Below are 25000 nucleotides of genomic sequence, written 5' to 3'. Positions count from 1 at the left end.
ATCTAGGAAAAAAATAACTATATAAATTGGATGACCTGAGTCATAGGAAGTCAGCATAAAATAATTTACAATATGATGAAAAATAAATTTGAAAACAGTTATTAGATTAACCCAAAAGCATTTAAAACCAGCCATATCAGGCCCAAACAGGGAAGATCTGGTCTTTCACACCTATCCTTTAATGTCATTCTAAAATTAAACAATCACATCATCAAAATCTGAAAACTACAAGATAATACATAATTTAAAACAATGTGAATAAAAGAGCATTACATTTGATAAAGTAATCTGAATGCTAAAGGGTTAAATATTTCAAAGAAGCTGGAATTTATATCACATAGAAGCACACTTCTAGCTAATGTCAGTGTGTGGTGGCATACATTTGTGTTTGTATACAAACACATTTTTCTTATTTCAACTAAGCATCATGAAATAAAAAAAAAAAGAGTGGATAAGTAACTAAACTGATATGTTCCTCAGCTATTAATCTATAAGTAATTTAATTGCAAAATATAAGCTAAGTTATATTTTTGATTAAGAAAGATATCAAACTATACTATGTTTGTTTCAAATACTTATGCAAAACTCTATCTAAACTAGTGTTTTTCAACTAGGATACTGGAGTGTCTTGCTATCACTTCAGACAGTACCTAAGTGAGATGCCAAGTTTACAAAGTTCAGTTTGGAATATTGATATAATAAATAAGTTTCTGAAAGAGAATTATCTGTGTGTCATAGATTGAGATATACAACCTGTGGATTCTGTCATGAAAAAGTTTCAGTCACAGAAAATAAAGCATGAAAGAATAAAACAAGTAATCACAAAGAAAGTGTTTAACTGTGCATTCATAAACTATTGCTATACAGACATTTATTATTTTCAGTAATGGACAATTCAAAGCTGTGCTTCAGCAAAAGAAGAAAAAGGGAGTGTTTGAAACTATTGTATAGGATTTATAGACCTAACGGGTCTTAAACTAATAATATCATACAATTTCTAGCTCTGAGACATAGGAAATGAAAGTGCTGAATGGCTGACAGAAAATATCCTTAAGCTTCAGAAATATAGCCAATTACCTCTCAGAAATGTCTTATCTAATATATTATGTAAATAATTCCAACTATGTAATACCTTTCTTCTAATGTGAAATGCCTTCAAATATTCAGTATTCTGAATCAAATGAGTGTAAATATCAAAGTGGATAAGAGAACCAAATACCCAGTCAAGAGGTTGATGGTGTGCATCATGTTAGTAACACAGTAGATGGCTCAAAGTCTGTACTTTACATTACAGACTACACAAAATGAACAACATACAATTGTAAGTATCAAATAAATGTTCAAAATTAGTGTTCCATTAACTTTCAGGAGTAATTTTGACCTCCTGTGTGTGCTACTTAAAGAATGAACTTCACAAAACTCCAGATACACTTCATTTATAACCAAATCTCATGAGAAAAATAAAACATGTGGAAACTGTTCTATTCAAGTCTATGTAATCCATAGTCCACCATAAGATTCATATCTTCACAGATTCAGCTATAGCTATTATTAATCTTCAGCATTTATTTATCTAAGCTTTCTAATTTGAACCCAGCTTCAGAAAGCAATACGCTACACTAATCTACTGCAGATTAGTAAATCATTTAAATGCAATACTGTGCACCATGGTGGCGTAATTTAAATGTTCTAATCTCTTTTAGCAGAGCAGCCATGCTTGACATCTCACTCTCGCTAAATTTAGAGGGATTAAAAGAAGACATAAACCTCCTCTCATCAAATTAACTTAATCCTATATTAATAGCTGCATTTATTCCAAGAAGATCCCTGCAGGGTCTTTTTCAGAATCATGCATACACACTCTCTCTCTCTCTCTCATACAATAGTTAAAACAAACAAAAATTTCTAGAAACACAAGCTGCCAATGGCAGGGTTTGAAATCAAAATATTCAGGTCAATATTGAGAACTTAGCCTATTATATGTGGCTTAAGTGGACTTCTCTCTTTAGTAATAGCAACTGATCTTTCTTTTGAAAAACTTATTAACATTTCTTTCAAGTGAAGCAATCACAAACACTTCATGTAGAAGCTACAGCAAGTTAAAATTCTTTAAAAAAATCTGATAGAGCGTTTGGGGTGCAGAGGAGAGCCATTATAAAATCTACTCTCCTCTCCTGCCAACATACACCAAAACAAGTTATGAAATCAACTGGTTGAAAATCCAAATATAAAAAGATGAAAGTTTTTTTTTTCTTTTTTCTTTGCTACCAGTAACAACAACTCTGCTGCTGGTGTTGCTTTAATCCTATACATCTCTACTACTTTTAGATAAATCAGGAAAATACTGTACAATGAGGTTAGAAGGGCAATTAGGTCAGGAATATGACCAATTTTAAAGAACTATTAATATTTATCTCAACACACTCAAAATAGACTGCTAACCAACTTTTTAGTTCCAGCTAAGAGTTTAAAAAAAGATCACCATAGCAGATCAATATTTAATGTCTGCAGTGATATTTGTTTTTTGTATTTTTGATTTAAAATAACATTAAAAAAAAAAATGATTCACAATGTAAAAAGAAAAAAAGAATTGGGATTTTTGGTCATTGTTAGTTTTATGCTAGCCCTAGAAAGCACATATCTTTAAGTAGCTTTGTAGACCAACTCAAAATAAGAAGAAAGAAAACAAATTTAATCCTTAAAAAGAAGTTATGTTGGAGGTGAGCTGGAAGGTGAACTTTTAGTAATCTTTGTGTAAAGCAAGTCAACAATGAAAAGTTACAATAAAAGTTGCCAGGTAACACAAGTTGAAAAAATATGTGTTTCTAATTCTACATTGAGCACAACTATTGCTTTAGCTTGGCCAATAGCTTTTGGTTCATATTAACAGACAAAAATGTATAAATAAAAATAAAAACCATAAATTTAATAAACATCAGCAGCTAACAGGAACATTCTAAATACAAGCATTTTATTCAGACAAAATTAGTTTGAATAAAGTAATCTTAAACGACAATAGCCGTGACTAAAGAACAAAACAAACTTTTGAGTCAGCATGTTTTTAGTAAAAGCACAAGGCCTGAATTTAGTGGGAGAAGTTAGTTGATTAAAGTGGCTCCAGTACTTGACTGGTACTTATTTTATCAACCGAAGAGGGTTGAAAAGTAAAGATGATCTCAGTGATATTTGAATCCAGAACACAAAGGAGTCAGAAGAAATACTATGAAACAATGTCTGACACACTAAAAGTACTGCCAATCAACCAACCCTATAATTCAGGCACAAGGCCACAAATTTTAAAGAGTGGGAATTAGTTGATTACACTGCTTTAGTACTTAAATAGAATTTTAGTTTAGAAAACCTAGAAGGATGAAGAGCAATGTAGACCTCAACTGGATCATCCCAGACCACGTAATCAGAACAAGTATTATAAGGCATTTTCTCGGACACTCTAACAACTTTGCCACTTCACTGTACAAGCAATAATGGTAAAAATAATTGTTTCTAATTTAGGTACAAGGCCAGCAATTTTAGAGGGAAGAAATAAGTTGATTAAATCTACCACTGGTACTTTATTTTATCAACTTCAATAGAGTGAAAAGTAAAATTGGCCTCAGTAGGAATTGAACTCAAAATATAAAGAGCAGAAAGAAATGCTGCAAAGCAATTTTTCTGATGCTTAAATGATTCTGCCAGCTCCCCTTCCTAAGAACAATAATAACTATACTACAGCATATGCCATTCCACAGAAAATGCAGATCAAGGTTAATCCACCTAATATCGTTTGTTGTCAAGGATCACTATGAAAGATAGTGCTTCACTTCTTAAATGAAGAATCAAATTTACAAATATGCACACCATACAGAAAATATCACTACCTGGCACTGCACAAACATGAAGAGTGGTTCCAATACAAAATCTAAAAAAAAAACATTGCACACTACCAAGATGCAAAGAGCTGTATTCATTGGCACAGTAAAACTATCCAATAAAAACATGACTACAAAAAATAATAATTTTTAAAAATTCAAAAGGTTGGAAATTTGAGGGGAGGGATAAATTGACTACATCACCCCCAGTATTTAAATGGTACTTTCTTTTATTGAACCCAGTAGGATGAAAGGCAAAGTAGTCTGTGGCAAGATTTGAACTTAAAATTTAAAGAACTGGAACAAATACTGCAAGACATTTTATCTAGTGACTTTATGAGTTCTGACAACCATCTGTCCATAGACTACTGCAAAATAATAAAGTACAGAATTCACAAATTATTCATGTCTCAATGCTGTATTTATTTTCTTACAGCTGAAGTCTCTGAAATCACCACTAACTAGGGAAAAATTATTATATGCTAAGTTCATGTTTTCCATATTCAATGGTGGCAGCACGATGAGGAAAAATACAATACTAGTCAATCAGTAATACTATTTTTCATTTTCCTGGATAGCACAACAACCTTGAATGTGTTTTAGCTTTATTGACATCATAAGTAAAGCATAGCCTTCATCATATTTGCAAAAATAGTGCACATGTAAAAGTTTTGTGTATTGATTACCATACATATGGTTAGTTTACTTACTACTGAATAATGCTGGTTTGTTCATTCTTAATATGCTTTTGACTTAAAGGTAGTAAATTGGGTGTTCGAGAGCAAGGACCAGATCCATCATGACAAAAATATCAATTACTAGCTGAAAAACCCGGCGTTGCCCAAGTTAATGACTCAGAGAATTAACAGCAACACTGCAAAACTCTTTATCTAATATAGAATAAATATTTTCAAAGTAAAAATAAAAAAGTACTCAATGAAACTTCAAACTAAGAGCACTTTGTAGACCTTTTTCTTTTTTTTCTTTTAAGAATATAGTTTGATTAATTTTATCCCTAAAATCTAAACTACAATACTAACCTTAGTATTAAATCCTAAACTTAACCCTCAACGCTAGCCCTAATTTTTGTGCGGAATCATGATCTTCTATGTTTGAAACATACTTCTAAAAAAAAAATTAGAACATTAAAATAATGTATATAACTTTAAAATTAAGCAGGACAAAAAAAGTGATAAGTTATTGCAATTTTGAAAAACTTTTTATTTGCAGAATTGTAATATCTGGTATTGAAAACATAGAAAGTGGAAAGATACACACACGCATGCACGCACACACACACATACACATCAGGGTTACCTGGTGTTACTCAGGAGCCAAACGCCATATGGCACTGTTTTGCCATGCTAAATACATTTTTGCATTTCATTTTTAAGATTCCTATTTTCGGCCCATGTCCTTTCACCTCTTGTGTTATTTGTTCATCTTATTAACTATTTATTCTAAATATAGAACTTCCTTAGAAACAATGTTACACGCTTTTCCAGAAGGAGCATATGTAAAAAGATTGCGTGGACTTCCAACTCTTGTACATGCTACATACAGCTGCCTATGAGAAAAACAATTTTCTTCGAGTTGTAGCCCAGCAACAGATAACATTTGTGCCAGTGATTTATTTATAGACATAGCAAAACTGAATTTCACTGGAAATTGTAGCCTTTTGAATACAAAAAGGCACTCTCCATTGATTACCAATTGTATGGTAACCAATTTTTGTTTCAAAACCTCCATCTTGAGGTACCCTTCTTCTGTATGATGGATATCCATCATTACCCATTTGTGTTTCTTTGATGAAGTTTTTAGGATAATGTTTCATACACTTTTTGTCCTTCATGCAAGGTGCAGTCGGATTGAGGTCACCACGTGGGCCATGAACCATGTTTGATTTTACAATTTCATAAAGTTCTTTGTCTTTTCTGGGGTTTGGAATTTCTGCTGAGACTATGGAATCAATCTCATCAATTTGAATCTTCTGCAAAAGACAGATTAATATATGTGTGTGAGGTAGGCCTCTTTTTTGCCATTCAGTGGTATACATGTAGCAATGTACTGGTCGAACTATGTAAGATTTAGTTATGAAGTCCATCAATTTTGAAATGTTGAGATGAAAAACTCTTGGAATTAGGTTGTGTCTGTTGATGTATAACTGTCCTAGAAAAAAGTTGTTTGGATTTTGTTCCATTTGGGATTGCAAGTAAAAGTGTTGAAAAGATCAAGACATCCATAATTACACACATAAGTCATGGCATCCTGTGTCCTCTTATTCATATATCTTGGGCTTCCTGTAAAACTGGATGGGAGAATACAAAGTTGTCCAAGCCCAGTCCAGCAATATCATTGTTAATGCCATCTCGTAAATGGACATACGATTCTAAATGTAGTTCTTTTTGGTACTTTTTTATGTAGCACAACCTCTCCGACTCTATTTTGGCATACATATCAACAACATACTGGTGAAAAAGATCTTGGCAATAGTGAAGGTGATTAAATGAATTACTTCGACTCATCAATCGATGAACATAATAATCCATACAGGATACAGATTCCTCCAACTTGTATACCAAAGTGGTACCCATCTTCTCCATTAGCAAAAAGTGAGGGATATTGTAAAGCATCATATGAACAAGGAGTTTCATTTATGAACGTGATGCTTTTGTCACGATATTTCAAAACAATATCTCGTTTTCCATGTTGTGCTTCAACCATAATAATGTTCCTTTAGAACATCACCTATAAAATATATTTGTAAAAATTGTGGATCTTTATTCTGTAAAGACTTAAGAGAGCCAATTCTGTGATAAATTTGTCCTTGCACTTTAAAAGTTGGCATAAACCCACTTTTCCTAATAATGTTTGCCCCAAATGATGTCATTCAAAAAGCACAATTGTATGCTCATATATCTTTAAGAAAGTGTTTTGATTCTGAAGTGGTACCCAAAAGAGGATGTTTTATAAGTTCTGGAGACTCAGTTATTTGTAAATAGAATTTACCTTTAGAACAACACATACCTAATGATTTCTTCTTCCACTCCCTAGCACCACACTTTTCACATGTTTTGCACATAGAGCCCAGGAAGATAATTTTTTCAGATGCATAATTACGATTAGGATCATAATTAAATGCTACACCTTGCCATTGAAATCGTCTATACTTTTTCTGCTGATTTTCTCTGGAAAGCTTTCACCTTTTTAGTTGTATTTTTCAGTCACTTTCACTTTCTTGTTTTCTGTTTGTTTTGCCTTTTTCTCTCCTTTTTTGCAATCATATTTCTTTGTCTTTTTTTTATTTTCTTGTACTTTTTTTATTTCTATAATTTTCCTTCTTTCTCTGCAATCTTATTTCCCTATCTTTATCAACTTCTTGTTCTCTTGTCCTCCTCTCATATTCCCTCATTTTTTGCAACCTAAGTTTCTGATGGTCTTTTTCTTTCTTCTACAATTTTTTTTTGATTAAGTGTTTGAATTATCATTCTTTTGTCTTTTTTTTACTGTCTTGTGATATTTCATTTCCTTCTACATTTCTTTTATGCTCATAACTGTTTATGGGAAAGAGAGCATTGTAAAGGCCGTTGTCAACTTTGCCACTATATAACACTGAAATCTTCCTTTCTGTAACTGTTTGTCCGCAAACAGTGAACAGAGGAAGAATAATTTCATCGTCATTTTTGTGATGAACCTGAATTGCAACATTGTACAATTCATTAATAGCACCTAATTCAACATTACCGCTGTAGGTTTCATCTCTATTCATATATGCTTGGTATTCTTGCTTTATACTTTTCGGAATAAAAGAATGAAAATACTTCCAACTATTGCATATGTATCATACAGACTCTTCCCGGAGAGTTCGGTAATTTCTGTTGTTTTTGAGCAAGAATGACACATCTCTGAACATAGTTACCATCACCCATGACTTTATTAAAGGAATGAATTAATGTAATTGTTGAATTTTTTCAATTAATTCAGTAAGGGACTTCACCCCATCAGTTTAAACTTTAGATGGTTTTGTGAATAAAATGTGATGGAAAATTACAGCACCAAAAGAGATAAGATACTAAATGATAGCAATTTCCCCTTTAGAAATCTAAATTTCTATCTTTGCAAAAGATGAATGAGTGATTATAATTTTGGCTTAAATGTCAAATACTTGTCTATAGATTTGTGAGTGTGTATGTGTGTGTGTTAGAGAGAGAAGGGGACAGAGAGGCAGACAGACAGACAAACAAACAGAGTGAAAGTCTAGCTCAAATGAATATGAAAAGTATTATGGTTAAAAGATAGTAAAAGCCTTACTACAATCAATATAAAAAGTAAATATATTGGAAAAATAGTCAATTTCCTTACATAAGGGAAAATAAGCAAACAATAACGATTACAATAATGGTTTTAAATTCTAAGTACAGGGCCAGCAGTTCTTAAGAAGTGAGGTTGACCCTAATACTTGACTGATATCATATTTTATTGACTCTGGAAGGATGACAGGCAAAGTTGACAGGATTTGAACTCAAAATGTAAAGAGCCAGACAAACACTGCAAGGCATTTTGTCCAACATTCTGATGATTGTGCCAATCTACCAAGGCCATAGACAACAAACTTTGAAATTAAGAGAGTAGTTGATTACATCAGCCCCAGTACTTGACTTCATTTTCTTAATCCTAGTGTGATGAAAGGCAAAGTCAACTCCAGTAGAGTTTCAACTTAGAATGCAAAAAGTATGGTGCTACTCCAGTGCTGGCATCACTTAAAAAGTATTCAGTGCACACTGTAAAGTGGTTGGCATTTGAAAGGGCATCCAGCTGTAAAAACCATACTAAAACAGACCTTGCCTGTGCTGGTGCCATGTAAAAAATACTCAGCACACTCTGCAGGGTAGGTGGTGTTAGGAAAGGCATCCAGTTGTAAAAACTGTGTCAAAACAGAAACAGAAGTATGGTGCAGGCTTCTGCTTGGCCAGCTCCTGTCAAACTGTCCAACCTATGTCTGCATGGAAGGAGGACATTAAATGATGATGATTTCATCTGATGCAATAAGAGCAAAATTTTCCACATAAGTACAAACTACAAGTCATAAATAGATGGGAATATTTGGAAGTATGCATCAATTCATGTACATAAGCAAAAGAGTAGAGCTGGAAAATGATATAAAAAATGAATATAACAGGGTATGTATTTTTTAAATGGTCAATGTAATTCTGAGATCAATTCTTTTGGCAAACAAACATGACAAATAACTATATACAACAGTGCAACAGCCAATTAAGACATAATTTAAACTGTTATTAGCTATTTCTGCCCAATCTACTGATGAGCATACCTGACCGAAAGCCATCTGATGAAAACATTTGTTCAGATATGTAATTGTGTTTAACTGAATTTACAAATATACACACATGCGCATGCATACACACAACTAAGCAAACACAGCACCGTAAGTAGAGTAAATGTACTGAATATATTTTAGTTCAGGCCACCTAACCTCTCTTTAACCACAGGCTCATGTCTAGGAGTAATACCCAACTAGAGGTTGCTGATGGTAAGAAATGTAGGTAAGACAGCAGTAATAGGACATTGTGCTATAAAATTTTGGGTGGCCACATCTGGGTTGTGAGTTGCTGAATGCTGTAAGTTTACCAAATAACAACTCGTACATAATCAACTGGAAACCAATGGCACAACATTCTATTACTATTGTATTATCCAGCTGTGCTACAGTTTTCATTAACAACCAACTTTGTATGCAGTAATGAGATGAAAAGTGGCCAGAACTGCATGCGCACGCATGTGCGTGTATGTGTGTGTTTAAGGCATAGGCATGGATATGTGGTCACAAAGTTCACTTCTGAATCACATGGTTACAGGTTTGTTCCCACAGTATGGACAATATCAGTTAACATTTCAGTCACAGGTCAATCTATACCTTGCAAGTAAAATTGGCGGACAGGAACTGAACAGCATATCCTCACCTCTAATAACAACAAAAAAAATCCAACTACTGATTGAAAAACTAGAAGCACCCATGCAGTGCCACATAAAAGCACCCATGCAGTGCCACATAAAAGTGCCCAAGCAGTGCCATGTAAAAGTGCCTGTGCAGTATTACGCAAAAGCATCCAACACACTCTATAAAGGGGTTGGTGTTAGGACAGGCATCCAGCTGTAGAAACCATGCCAAATCAGACTGGAGTCTGGTGCCCCCCCCTCCAGCTCTGGTCTGGTCAAACCATTCAACTTATGCCAGCATAGACAATGGATGTTAAATGATGATGATGATGATGATGATATCACTTTCACCACTACTGTAGCAGTCCTTCCAATCATTACTGTCAATAATGTGTTTTGATCAAAGATTTACTTTGAACTCTTTGCTCAAAACTATTTTCTCTAAAACTATAGACCTTCTGGAGCCCAAATTTTTCTTACAAATATGAAATTGGAGAAGTTTAGAATGGCCTGTAAAGACTATTGCCACAAACTCCTTTCCTTAGTCTACAGAAGAAAAATGAATATAAAAATATAGATTAGGATGATGATCACCGTATGCATGGGTAATAAACTTTGTCAGGTTGTCTGACTTCCAAATTAGCAGCAAGCATCAAAATGTGATTCATTCAATTGATTCTGAGAGATGAAGGAAAAGATTTTTCTTAACAAAAGTATTGACAACTGAAGTTATGTGGAATGATTTCAGATACTTATTAAAACTGCCACTTTACAATAATTCATCAGATTTAGTAAAATAATAAACAATTTTTGGATAAAAATAGAAAGACTTCTTGTATTACAATAAGTTTATAAATTTTGATCAAGTGGATAAGACTACTGGTAGCTAGCAACATTTTGGAGGTGCTGCACTGTAATTAAAATAATTATCTTTCCAGGTATTTAAGATAGAATTTTAATAATCACAGCAAAAGAATCAGTGACTGGGTCATAGATGATTTCTGAATGATACTATCAGCTATAAAAATTGAATAAGGAATCTAAAAAAAAGCAGTGATTATGGCTAATATATTGTGAACATTATTCTTAGCATAATGTTAATACATATTTCAATACAATTCTCATCAATAATATTTATGTTCTTAAAAATTTATGGTTCTAATAAAAGGAAAGATTAAAGCAATGAAACAACTTATTGAATGTTCCAATGTATATGAAGAGGCTTAAGGTGAAAATATTGGCTAAGTATTTAGCATGTGATTAAAGACCATGATAGTATTCAAAGCTATGAAAAGGCTATTAGTGAGGTCATTCTCATGTCTATTAAAGGAAATTATTTTCAGGTTCACTGAACAAAACAATATAGAATGACTTGTTTTTATATGATTATACTGATGTCCTAGCAAGAACTGAGAGCCTATCTGATAAATCTCATTTTTCATGAGAGAGACTCTACTTGTGTCAAACTGAAAATTGTCATCTCGTAAATATTTTAAATGCAGTTTTGGAATTGCATTAAATCATTTATAAATTAGAAACTAATCACATGGTACCTGCTTTATAGATAAGGAGACAATGAGGTAATTTGATTTTCATCATTTTTCTGACACTATAAGTAAAGTCAGATACTTCTCACCACAAAGTGAAATTAATCAAAGACTTTGTTGCTAAGAGACTTAGTTCTTATTTTTCAACTCACTAAATTAGTGTATCAGCTGTTGGTTAACCATAAGTAAACACTATCAAACAGACCTATAATCTATCTCAATAGAACACTCACTAGTCTGTCTTTTTAATAATATGTGGGATAGCGCTAATTAATGTACTCTTTCCTTCTTAACATCAGCAGTGTGTGAATTGCAGAAAATTTGACTACTATTTTCCAGCAAGTTAAGCAACGTCATAGAAGCTCCCTTGGTGACCAATCATTTTCTCAGTATTACTAATGTGTTTATTACTATCAGAATAACTTCTGTATGTTACAAGTCAGTTCTTGCAAATATCTCTTTGATGATCCTGAAAGAATAAAATATGACTAAGCTTGATGTTTTGCACAGTGCTCCTTTGGCAGAGAAGGAGAGAAGTAAAACATTTTCCCTTCCAGATAATTTTTCTCTCTCCTCTTACTCATCAAAGATGCACTGCCTGAAACACTGAACTCATACTCTTATATTTCATCCATATAGTGAAAAACTAAAAACTATATACTGTAAAGGGTTTTTTTGGGGGGTGGGGGGGTACCTGAAATCTTTTTACTGGATTACCACCACTGACACAGACTGCAATCTATCAGATGACAGTGGATATATTATTATATTTACGACAAAGTTCCGTTGTCTTTCAAGCACAATCTCTTTGGAGAGTAAGTAATTAGCAGTAGCAAGCAAAGATATTTATATCAAAGAACCAAAGACAACTTTAAGGCTTAACATTAGATTAGTAGACTTTTAGCCAACTAATTTAATATAAGGTAACTCGAAGAAGTTGTTGTAGATAAGACCATCTACATTTAATTAAGATCACTGACAGCTAGTGAATAACATCTACTCTACCCATTTCTATGTCCTAACTGCAATTACCTCTATGAACTGAACTTTGATCTATAATGTACAAAACATCAACATCTTCATTCATTTTTTATTTTTAGAGATAATCGAAAGGATATTAGAAATTAGTGAAAGTGGTAATTCCAGAATCAATTTTGAGTTTCATTAAAATTTTCAATGACTAGGAATGTGATTTAACTGATTAACTATTTTCATCTTTCTTTTTTTTTTTTTGACCTTCAGCATTATCAGGTTTCATGTAAAATACATTTTGTCTTAATATCACATTGTTAGTGTAAATTGAGTGTTTAATTTTATTTTATTTCATTTTAAAACTAAATCCTCATTAAAAAAAGAATACTACTAAGAGACAGAAGTACATGTGCTAATCAGGTAATTAGTTATTAATAGATCCACTGGAATAAAATGTGGTTCTCCAAGAAGAAACCAATTCAGATTGCATATTGTTTTGTTAACAAAAACCCATCATGATGATATGACTGATTCTACTTCGTCAAATTTTTCTATTTTTAAAATCCATTTTCTATTCAGATCTTCAAGCTGAATATTCCATAATTTTTTCTTCTTCTAGAAATGCAATTCTAGTTCCAAAATAGAGAAATATGAGATTATAACATGAACAATTGATCAATGTATTAAAATTTCAAATTCTTTCTTATTGAATGAGATATTTTATAAAGATTCTAGGAAATGATAATAAGAAAAATAGTAAAACTATAATCTATAAGACTAAATAAGGTGAGTGTTTGACATAATTATTTTAGTTGTAATTGGCATAAGAAAAATATCTGAGTAGATAAAGTATAAGACTACCTGCTCATAAGGCGTCAGTTCATATATGCTGCAGTTAGAGGTGCCTGATCTTCTAGGAATCAACCCTGTAAAAGAATACTTCTGTATTCAGGTACAAATCTATCTCTTACTTTCTTCATATCACAAAACCCAGTAATTCTAGTTCTCAGAACTAGACTTATGATACAATTTCTTTATATTATTACATCTCACCAGCTTTTATGATAGAAACTGGCAAAATTGAATGAAATGTCAAGTAAAATGGTAGAATTTTCATGTTTCTCACAGGAGTATATTGTATGAAATAAAAACTGACATAGTTATAGCTTTCTCTCCACCCCCACCTATTTTTCCTACATTTACTGGTGTTAAGCCAAGGAAGAACCTTCTGTGTGCTTGCTCAACTTGCTAAAATCAACAGTCATATCTTCTTTAAATCACATCCTGACATTTGAAAAAAAGAAAAAAAGAAAAAAAAAAAAAGAAATGGAAGAACACACTGGATAATGCAGCCTTAGTTAAACTATTCCTGAATAAAAGGCAGGATGGTCACAGCTTCAGTACCACTGACTAGATCACAGCATAGTTTAATCAGAGCTGATCTGGAGGTAAAGAACAGCTGGTTTTAGAACTTAATACAAAGTCTATACAGGAAAGAACAACTATGTTTTTGCTGATTGAAATCTCCCTATTTTTTTTACGTATGGATGAGATTTCCGTCAAGATTTCAATTTTAAGAAAATACCTTATAACAGCTGGTAAGACAGAGCTAAGGTCAGATTATTTAATGTAGTCTGGAATAACACACCAAAATTGAGAATAAATTTTTACTAACATTATTTTAAGGATAGAAACAGAAGAATAAGAGAATAAGCTCAAAGTCTGAAGAGAATTTTGTATTATATTTTGAATGGATAAGACTGAATTTAAATATATAACAAAAAAGATAGATATTTTTCTTGATTTTCCATGTTCAGAAGTATCGAACAATCAAGGATTAATCCTGTTAACTTCAGGGAAAATGGGGCTCTTTTTGTCCCACATGGACAACTCTGGTGTGCTCCAAGTTTTTGTTTTGCCTATTACATTCTTCTATACCAAGGACCTACATGGTACTGCCTCCAACAGCACAACACCCTTTGCAAAGTGCATGATTCCAACTAAAACTTCTAGTCTGGGTGTCATTCATATGCAACCTAGCCACCTCATGCCAAACATACACTAACTCCAGAAACAGGGATATTAGAAATAATCTCTGAGGGGTCATGACACTCAAGTCTGCTCCAACAACATGAATGTACAATTATTAAACCTATCAAGAAAGCACTAAATATTAACAGTATGCAGCTAGAAACTTTGACTTTACTGAAGATCTGTAAAGGTAAAGATACATATTCAATATAACAAACAGACCAGGATCAGATACTGATTGTAAGGAAGTCATCCTAATGCTGTGTTGACACTTGAAATAACAACTTATTGTTTGCAACGTAAAGCATCAATAAAAATTACATCAAGTGAATTTGCAGAGTGTTGCTTTGTAGTATTTATTCTGGCTCTTTCTGCTTTCAGTTCAAATCCTGCCAAGGTTAACTTTGATTTTTATCCTCAAAGGGTTGCTAAAAAAAATACCAGTCAAGTATTGAGGCTAATTATCTCTTGTTCTTTCACTAAATCAGCTATTTTGCAGTGTGAGAAGAGACATGGAGGAAAAATGACAATAATCCTTTCTCCAGAAATGAAGAAGGGTTGAGTGAATAAGAATTTTCCCAGAAAAACTGATAAACTCCAGGAAACACTGAAGGACGGAATGACATGTAGTACAGCATCGAATGGAAATGAAGAAAAGGGAAGAAGGTGCACAAACCTACACATACATTACACATAATACACACACTCTGACATAACTTGAAGGTAACACTTCAATGGCAGCCAGTGCAGAAAATTTTGTTAGCTAAATAAAAAATGCCAAATATTGAAAACAATGACAAAAAAACATTTGGATTTTCATTTTCAAAGGAGGCAGGCTGTGATTGCTGCAAGTCATCATGAGTTTAGAAAATGTAGAAACAGAGAAAGAAGAACTAAACCTCAATGCAACTTCAATGCTTTAATTTAAATTAATCCTATTTATGGTTGTCAAGAGAATTCTTATGATACTGCCAAGTAATAAACAATCCAAAATATTAAAGAAATGAACTGAATATTTAAATCTATTCAGCTGAGATACTGTATAAATATATTCCCCCAATCTAATCCTTTTTTGAAGCCATTTTCTTAATTAATCTGGAGGTTAAAGCATAAACCAGAGTTTAAAAAATGCAACTATTAACAGCATTTTGTTTGCTATGAAGTTTGAGTTAAGTGGTATCAAATAAACTAAAATAATTAAATAATTAAAGGTAAAAATTCAACCAGCCTCAATACAGGAGTTGAAATTCATTGATATTTGTAATGGTTGAAATTCTACAGATTAGTCAAATATCTAAATTCAACTGATAACTGAAATTAACCTAAATATTTTTAAACACAGAGTCAACATTCTTTGGTAGGAAATTATTTACATGAAAGGCTACTTAACCTTTAGGCATCCAAATTATAGTTGAATACACTTGCCTAAGGTGTTGTGCAATGAAATAAATACAGAAACACATTACTGCCAAGTAAACATTTTAATGGTATGGCCATTACTTCGTCTGTCTGATTTTCTAGAAATACCCTTTTTGTTCTATTAAAAGAACTTTATATTAGTCATAAGAGATCATAATTTGTTTTATTGTGGCATGTGCTGTGTTACAGACATCAAGCTTCAGCAAACTGAATTCAAAGTTTAGTTTTCAATCCCAACTAAATGTTACAACTTTGAGAAAGACAACCACACCACAAAACTACCATCTGCCTCATCTCTAGGAATCTGATAACACATCAGACCTACATAAATAATAAAAAATAAAAGCATTATCGTCATCATCAATGTTTAATGTCTGCTTTCCATGCTGGCATGGGTTGGATGGTTTGACTGAGGACTGGCAAACTGGGAGGATGCATCAAGCTCCAATCTGATCTGGCAAGGTTTCTACAGCTGAATGCCCTTCCTAATGCCAACCACTCTGAGAGTGTAGTGGGTGCTTTTTACGTGCCAGTCAAGCGGCACTGTAACTGGCCATGCTCAAATGGAGCTTTTTATGTTCCACAGGCACAGGAGCCATTCAGGCAGCACTGACAGCGACCACGCTCGAACGGTGCTCTTTATGTGTCACTGGCATGGGTGCCAGTCAGGTGACACTGGTATGGGTGCCAGTCAGGTGACACTGGCATTGACCACACTCAAATGGTGCTTTTTACATACCACCAGCATGCATGCCAGTCAGGTAGAACTGGTATTGGCCACACTTGAATGGTGCTTTTTATGTGCCACCAGCATGGGAGCCAGTCAGGGGGAAATGGCATCAGTCACGCTCAAATGGTGCTTTTTACATGCCACCAGAACCGGTACCAGTCAGGCAGCACTGGCATTAGCCACGACTACAATTTCACTCATTTTCTATCAGATCTTTGCAATAAACCTTAGTGTATCTGAGTGATATACTTTTGTTCACAATACATTGCTTACCATACATACTTTGTGTTTGTAGTCTTTTATGACAATAATTTAGTTGGTCAATATTTGCTAATTATATGAGCTCCCATATTCTGAAAAACTGTCAGTTCAGCTTACTCTGCAGTTTTTCAGACTCAAGCTGATAGAAATTTATGGCTTCTGTATTACAATGCTAAAGGATATGCCTGTGGAGGCATCTAGCTACGTGGTTTTGCTTCTGGTATATACTCAAACTTACGATTTCATCTTCTATCATGGACGCACAAAACTGGAATAGTTGCAGAGTGAGTATGCCTTGCCTACTGTCAACAAACAACTAATTATGAAACAAATCAGTAGATTCACTGAAGTAGCCAGTATACGGCAACCACTTCATTTTCTAAGGTGTCCCTTCCACAGAATCCTATGTGAGACTAATAATCTGTCTGATAGTCTTAATGTGCATGCATGCACACACACACACACACACACACACACACACACACACACACAACTTGGTTAACATGGGCAATATATATTTTTTTAAATCTGTAAAAGTAGTTGTGTTGCATCCTTGGTTAGTTTAACTATTTTTCTTTATATTTTGTTCATATTCTGAATGTAATTTTTCTTTAATACCTGAAAATCTACTGTATCTATATAATTACTATATATTTATAACAGTTACACTCATTTTTCTGTTTTGCATGCTTAATATGTTTTCCTATCAGAATGCACAAAAATTTACATATATATAAATATATATCTTAATAATTATCATTTTTGTTATTACTATTATCATTATTATCATTTATATATTAAAATTACTAAGTGAATATATAGAGAGTAGTATCTGGAAACAGTTACGGCAATGAGGAGAGTCATGCATATAGATAAAACTTGAACTCCAGACAGTTAAGATGACTCATATTTATGAGTTAATATAATGGGAATTTATCATGTAAATTATGGTGAGAGAGATAACTATGTATGACGAATGTAGTCATAAAAATCAAAACCAGAAAAAAAGAAAAAAATGACAAGAAAAATAAGATGACAACAATGATAGTAATTTACAGAGGACCAGCTAGAAAGATATTCTTCTAAAAATCATCTTTAAGTAGGGAAGAAATGTTATGCTGGTAAAAAAAAAAAAAAAGAAATTGTGGACAGGAAGACAAATTAATACCAACAGATGCTCTTACTGTTATGATGGCCATGTTATATTTGTTGAAGTGAGTGAGGTCGGTTTCTTAACCGCAGAAAGCTAAAAACAATAATGGTGCAAAGTATAAACAAACTATAGTGTAGAAACTGTTTTTGCAGTGTAGACCAAATTTAGACAAATTGTTTATGGAGACTGGTGCATGCAGATAACAGAAAAAAAAAAAAAGCAGACATTTGGAATCAAAACAGTATATAGCTTGATTTCTGTTAATGAGAATCCTTCTATGGGTAATATTTTAAAATAGTTAAGTTAACAATTATGAAAAAATCCAGACAGGATGTATAAGTTTTCATCTTGTATAGCTCGACTAAATCAATAGATAGGTGATCTTATGGCTTTTTCAAAGCTCAGTTTATTGAGGGTCCAGGCTTCCCACAGATAAACAAGCCACCAAACTGAATAGACATACTTTATAAAATGTAGATGGCTGACAACTTATGTATATAACAATGATGTAAAATATATAATTCTCAGAGATTGTCAAGTGAATATAAATACATGGCTCACATGTTTAACAATAACACTGTGTAACATGATTTGTGCTTGGGTAGCAATTGTCATTTCCTCTTTGCCTATGAAAGCATGAAAAATGGCAAATATTTCCTTCAAACTTTGCTTTTGTTACAATATTTATTCAGACCCCCAAAGAATCCCTTTCAACACAAAGCTATGATGCTCCCCCACTACTCCTGCTCATCATCAGAGCTGTGCATATTGTCAGCTACTAAGGGACATGCTCAAGTAGTTAAGGTGAAGTAACTGACAAGCAAACCAGTTTAACCCTTTAGCATTTAAACTGGCCATGTCCAGCCAAAATATTCTATCTATTTAATGCTTACACAAGTCAGGTCTACTTCTCATGACAACCCCACAATATCATTCTAAAGATTAGCAGTTACCTCATCAAAATCTCAAAGCTACAAAATAAAGCATGACTAATTCAAAACAATGTGAATAAATTACCATTACTTTTGACAAAATAATGTGAATGCTAAAGGGTTAAAGAGAGAAATATTTCTTTCTCTGACATACTGGTATTAAAAAACAGAGGTAATATCTTAACTTGTTATGATCAGATATATATGTGTGAGTGTGTGTGTGTCTTTCTCCTCTCCTTGTTGCTGTCACATGACCAGTAGCCAGTTCCCCTTTGTCTTCCTTTCTTACGCTGGTTCCATAGCTGACCTGTTGCAAATTCTCTGTCTCTCTGTTCTCTATCCTTCAAGACATTTTCTAAGTGTTACCCACTATTCTCATCTCCTTGGCCCCAAGGCTGTATTTTGTTTGACTGTTCATCCTCATCCACCATCCTAAATCACACTCTCTGTGTCATTTTGCTTGTTTTGTTTGATCTTGTCCCTAATTCTGCACAAGAAAACTCTTTTTTTTTTGCGGGCACCACCAATTGGGAAGCACTCGGTCTTATTGCTGAATGTGTGAAACTGAATATTACCAATTGGTCAATAACTGATGAAGAATCATGGACCTTCTGTTTTTACATTCTGTTTTTACATTCAGTATACGTTACATCATTTGTTTATACATTTATATATATACCAATAGGACCTTCCTCATCTAGTAAGTGCACAGCACAGAAACACATAGAAAAAGAATCATTACAAGAATTTGACAGTGCTGGTTTGAATAGTTGTAGATGTTGGTAAATCCAATAATTCTTTTTGGTCCAAAATGTTCTTAAGTGCATGTCTGTGATTTTGTCTAGTCTTGAGGCTTTTGAGTTTTTAGATTTTTCCTATTCCTTCTTAGGTGACTAATGGAACATAAAGGTTAAAATCATGGCTTAGGGAGATGGTGGCCATAGTTTTCATTTTACATTCATTTGCTGTCTGGTTCATGGTGGTAGATTCTTGAGTAATGTCTGAAAAGGTGTTTGCTTGGTTTGCAGAGTGAGTTTATGAAATTGTCATTATGACACAAGGTATGGTGTGACCAACTGATACTAATGTTGCTAATTACTTCAAACAGTATTTCACTATAAGCATTGCACTTAATAACAGACACAAATTTCTGCCATTTTTCTGTTTTACTACGGTTTGTTTTTAGTTTTGTTAGTGTCTTTGTTTAGCTTACTCTTGAATCCTATTTCAGTTCTATGTAGCTTTGGTGTATTGTATTTATGGTTGAATCTGGTTTTTATGAGGTTGGCTATTTCTGTTGTGCAACTGAGACTGCCTATTTTTTATGGTGCCTTGTGGGGTACATTTTTTTTATAGATGTGTCTATACTTATTTGGTTCATTGTATGTATTATAGTATCTATGCAGGTGATAATTGAATAAGGAAAAACTTGATTATGTTTCTTAGAAGGTCACATTTCATTCTACTTTTTGAAGTTTGTGCTAGTGCCTTTGCTTTTATCATTAATGTGTGAATGCATTGAAGTAATAATTGAGAGGTGGTCTGAGGAAAGATGGGAAATTGTTTGCCAAGTAGTGGTTGTGGTAAGATATGTGGAGCAGAAGGTGATGTTAGGAAGAGTTATTGTAGTTGTGATGGTATTCTGTTACCTCTTTAGTTGTCTGCAACATTTGAAAACCAAATATTGAGTTCAATGAAGCCTCCCAAAGTATGTTGCTTGGGAGAGCATTAAGATGTTAGGGTTGGGGATGTGAAAATAGGTTGGACAGTTAGTGAGGCTGGTAATGGTGTGTGTGTTATATTTATGTGCTTTGTGTTGCTAGTTTTTATTTTGAAAGCCTGCATTTCTAGTGCAGTGTTGTTTCCTTTAGTTTATTAATGTTGTGATACCTATAAATATACTGAATGCAAGGTTTTATATTAGAAGACCACCTTTGTTAAGTGTCTGTCAAGACTGATTTGAATATAATTTGGAATGGTGGGTGTTCTGTATACTAGTAGTAAGACTGTTTACTGAATTATTGCTACATGAGTGATGATGAAATCTTTTAGTTCTATGAAGGTGCTTTTAATGCTGTTAATTCTGTATTTTAACCTTTTTATTTACTTTTTTGCAACATTCACAAAGCTTATTTTTATTTGAAGTGTTTCTTTTTAGATGTTTACTCTGCTGACCTGTGACATTGTGAAGAGAAATAACAGCAGCACTAACAAATGTTAAAGCAAGTGGATTCAAAACTTAAACTGTGATTTAGAGAAGGTTCTCAAGCAACAGTACCTGCTAGCATCATTAAACTGCACTGTTGATGAGTGTAATAATAATGATAATTCTTTCTATCATTGGTACAAGGTCAGCAATTTGGAGGAAGGGATCTAGTCAATTACTTTGACCCCAGTGCTTGACTGGTACTTATTTTACTGACCCTGAAAAAAATGAAAAGCAAAGTTGACCATGGCAGAATCTGAGCTCAGAATGTAAAGACAAATGAAATGCCACTAAGCTCGCTACCTGTGGTATAATAATAATAATAATAATAATAATAATAATAATAATAATAATAATAATAATAATAATAATAATCCTTCTATAATAGGTACAAGGCCTGAAATTCGTGGGCAGAGAGTAAGTCAATTACATCAACTCCAGTGTTTCACTGGTACCTAATTTATTAACCTTAAAAGGATGAAAGGCAAAGTCAACCTTGGCGGAATTTGAACTCAGAACGTAAAGAAGGGTGAAATACCACTAAGCATTTTGCCTGGCGTGCTAATGATTCTGCCAGCTTACAATCTTAAGCCTGCAAAAATAGTATGCTATTTATCTTCATAATAAAAAATGGACTACGATGGAAAGTAATGGATGAAACTTCAAATCAACATTTCTTTTCCTGCATTATAACTCAACAACCTAAATAATTGTCTTTCAATTTAAATAAATAAAAAAAATATGAAGCAAATGTGTAATATCTGAAAATTTGATATATACATCAATAAGATTATATTTGCTTCAAGAAATAAAGACAGAAAAGTCAGTAATTTGAAAAAATAAATAATAGTATAAAATACAACACAAATCCTCCCAGCAGTTAATAAGATTAATGTCAACACTGGGTCTAACACTGAGAGACTAAAACAGGGCAGTTTCTGATTTGTCCATATTTACTGATACACACTTTTTTCCTGTTACATTAAACACAGGTTGCTTTCTATGATTTTCATGATATTTGAATAGATAACATCAGGAAACAAGTCTACAAGAATTCTGTATTTGTACATTCTGTGCACAGTCAAACATACTGACAAGAAGAATAAATAGAAAGATGTAAAATTAATTAATTGATTGAATAAGCAAGGAAAATAAGGAGACTTTGAAAAATTCTTTTTATAATTTAGTGAAGTACTTAAGAACTCAAGAAACATTTATATATGAAAATATACAACTGATTGTACTAGGCATGATGGTTCAAAGAATTCCCTAGCAGACACAGATATAAACATTCCAAGCAAATCTTATTATTCAATAAACTTATGGAAACTAAAGAAAATATCTAATCCTATCAACAGTTCTTTTTCATTTTAGAGTACTTTATCCCATTAAGTGTCCACCTTTTGCATATCTTTGCAATCAACCAGCTAATTGCAATCAACTGTTCCACTTACAGAGACATTTTGATTCATGGCCATGCAATGCAGTGCCAACTGTGTTTTTTTTTTTTTGTTTTGTTTTTTACTAACCAGAGTTGCAAGAAACAATTCTGATTGAATGATTAACATGGCAAGGAAGAGACTTTCGATGTATTTTCAGAGTTTGTAAGTGACAAAATGGTAGAAAACTATGCTAAAATACATATGTATCTAGATATATCCTTTTATATTTAAACCATAATCTGACTAAAACTGACATTGCCTTTCATAACTCTGGTGTTGGGTATTCTATAAAGTAACTAACAGGTTCTTTTATAAAATTTGAAGTCTTGTACCAAAACTGAAATTCACTAATTTTTCCATAGTTATTATTGAAGTATTTAATCATAGAAGAGAGTGAAATTCATGAAGAAATATTCATAACTGATATTTTCTCACAGTTTATTTTTGCATTCCTTAATACATACGTACAGCACTTCTTTCATTTGAATGATTCCATTTCTATCAGGTGTGCCTGCTGCTGTTGCACAATATTTTTGAAAAGATCACCCACAAGAAAAAAAAATCCTATTATTAACAAAGAAATATGGAATTAGATTTCATTTCCATTGTATGCAATATATTTGCCTTACTCATCTTATCCATATGATAAGAAACAACTGCAATGCATACATTAAAGATTTTTTTTTTAGTCAATAAATCCCCACCTAGTTAGAAAAGGTATTTTAACACACACACACACCACATCACCAAAGGATAAATCAAACTGAAACTTTTCAAGTTAGTGTTGCATGAAGTATTCATTAAAAGTGTTCTTGTGCTAGGTTTCTCTGACAAGTTTATTTCCCTAGTTTTAAAGAAAAAAAATTCTCCATACAAAGAGGAACAAAATTATAAGAGCTATTCAAATACAATAAGCTAAAAATAAAGGGAAGAAATAAAAAGGAAATAAAATCTGGGAGGGTAATGTAAATAAAATGTTACAAAGAAATATGTGCAGTTATTTATGTTAGATTTCAGAGCAAGTTATAACTCAAAGAAATAAAAGAGTATGAAAGAAAATGTCCAAGTTTGCCAAGTTTGACTTATGTTTGAATAAACTCTCTTTCAATGCGAAGTTTTTACTTATCTATTTATTTATTTTTTTCAAATGAAGTCAAATATATAGCAAAGGAGATAAAGGAAAAGGTTGTGGAAATGCCAGATGGAAACCTCAAATATATTTTCAAACCTAAGAAATGGTATGCTCCATGATGTTAGCTAAATAACTGAAGAAATTAATAGAAATCAGCCTAATTGACACATATTCATATGAAAGAAGCACAACGCATGTTTGTGAAATAAATTTATTAACAAACCCCAAATGCAGGCTGAGCACCCTGTAAAATGTAAGCATTGTAATTAAAATAATCCTTCAAGATGCCAATTCCAGGTGTAATATGATGGAACACTAGTACACCATCATCAACTGGTTAAATGACATAATAAAGAAGTTGTACAACTTAATCCAACTTGATATACCTAAACACTACCCATAGTTGACCAGAAACTCCTTATCAGATTTTTGCAAAGAGATTCACAACCATCAGCAGCTAACTAACAGACATGATAATACACTTATGAAATTCTCACTCTGAGTAAAAAAAGTAAGTTAACAACTTTTTGACATAAGCACATGATGTTAAAATAAAGAAAACATGTCAACTAATAAAACTATATTTAACTACACTCAAACAATCTCTATAGAGATGATGGCCTAACAATCTTCCAAAACACAACAGCACATGAATTAGAAATATTAAGGAAAATATAAGCCAAACCGCTAAGCTACAGGGAGGTAAACAAGCCAACACTGGTTGTCAAGCGGTGATGGGAACAAACACAAAGACACATTTTAACACTCAACTATATATATAAAAATGAGAATGTGTGTGTGTGTGTATCTGTCTGTCTATGCATCACTAAAACTCAAGAACTACCCAACCAATTTCATTCAAATTTTACACATGCCTTACTTAGGGTCCATACAGTGTCATAGAGCAAAAAAATTTTCAACTCCTTGAAAAACAAACAAAAAATTAATATGTATATGTATAACTTTCCATGACTTTTTTTCGCTAGTGTACCTGTTGCGTTATATTCTTCTATACACACATGGCCTTGTTTACATTACACTTCATCTCAACCCGTTACTATTTCTTTAAACATATCCGTTAGATTTTTCTTTTCCTGTTATACTTTACTGCACATGTAGACTTGGATACACATTGATATGTCTGTCTTTTGTTCTCTTTTGTCTCTCACACTGTTATATTTTACTGTTATTCTTTTCCCTTTTACAATTTGTTTGTAAACATTTGATTTTTCCCTATTACCCCATCTGTATTCTCTCTTATTTGTATCTTATTCTATTTAATTTTATTAAACATTTTTTGACGTCCTCCCAAAAATTCCTCACACTGATGAGAATGACAACGCGTAAA

At 32.9% G+C, this 25000-nt stretch overlaps 2 protein-coding genes across 38 annotated transcripts in view; both read right to left on the bottom strand.

The window, feature by feature from the left end:
- LOC106872289 (polypeptide N-acetylgalactosaminyltransferase 1) overlaps positions 1-25000 on the bottom strand; it is a 524361-nt gene that overhangs the window by 196315 nt on the left and 303046 nt on the right. The gene's annotated exons all lie outside the window — the stretch shown is intronic.
- LOC149137673 (uncharacterized) lies at positions 5500-6069 on the bottom strand. Its single transcript, XM_089349631.1, has one exon. The coding sequence runs from the start codon at positions 6067-6069 to the stop codon at positions 5500-5502; it is 570 nt and encodes a 189-aa protein (XP_089205757.1).

The sequence above is a fragment of the Octopus bimaculoides genome, chromosome 1 (genome assembly GCF_046866305.1).
Source record: "Octopus bimaculoides isolate indiv1 chromosome 1, ASM4686630v1, whole genome shotgun sequence".
Lineage (NCBI taxonomy): Eukaryota > Metazoa > Mollusca > Cephalopoda > Octopoda > Octopodidae > Octopus > Octopus bimaculoides.
Note: the sequence above shows the minus strand (reverse complement) of the source record. Positions and strands in the feature narration are given on the sequence as shown.

Bases quoted from the DNA above. Each gene is read 5' to 3' on its own strand.
- LOC149137673 (XM_089349631.1), bottom strand. From the start codon at position 6,069: ATGGAACAAAATCCAAACAACTTTTTTCTAGGACAGTTATACATCAAC.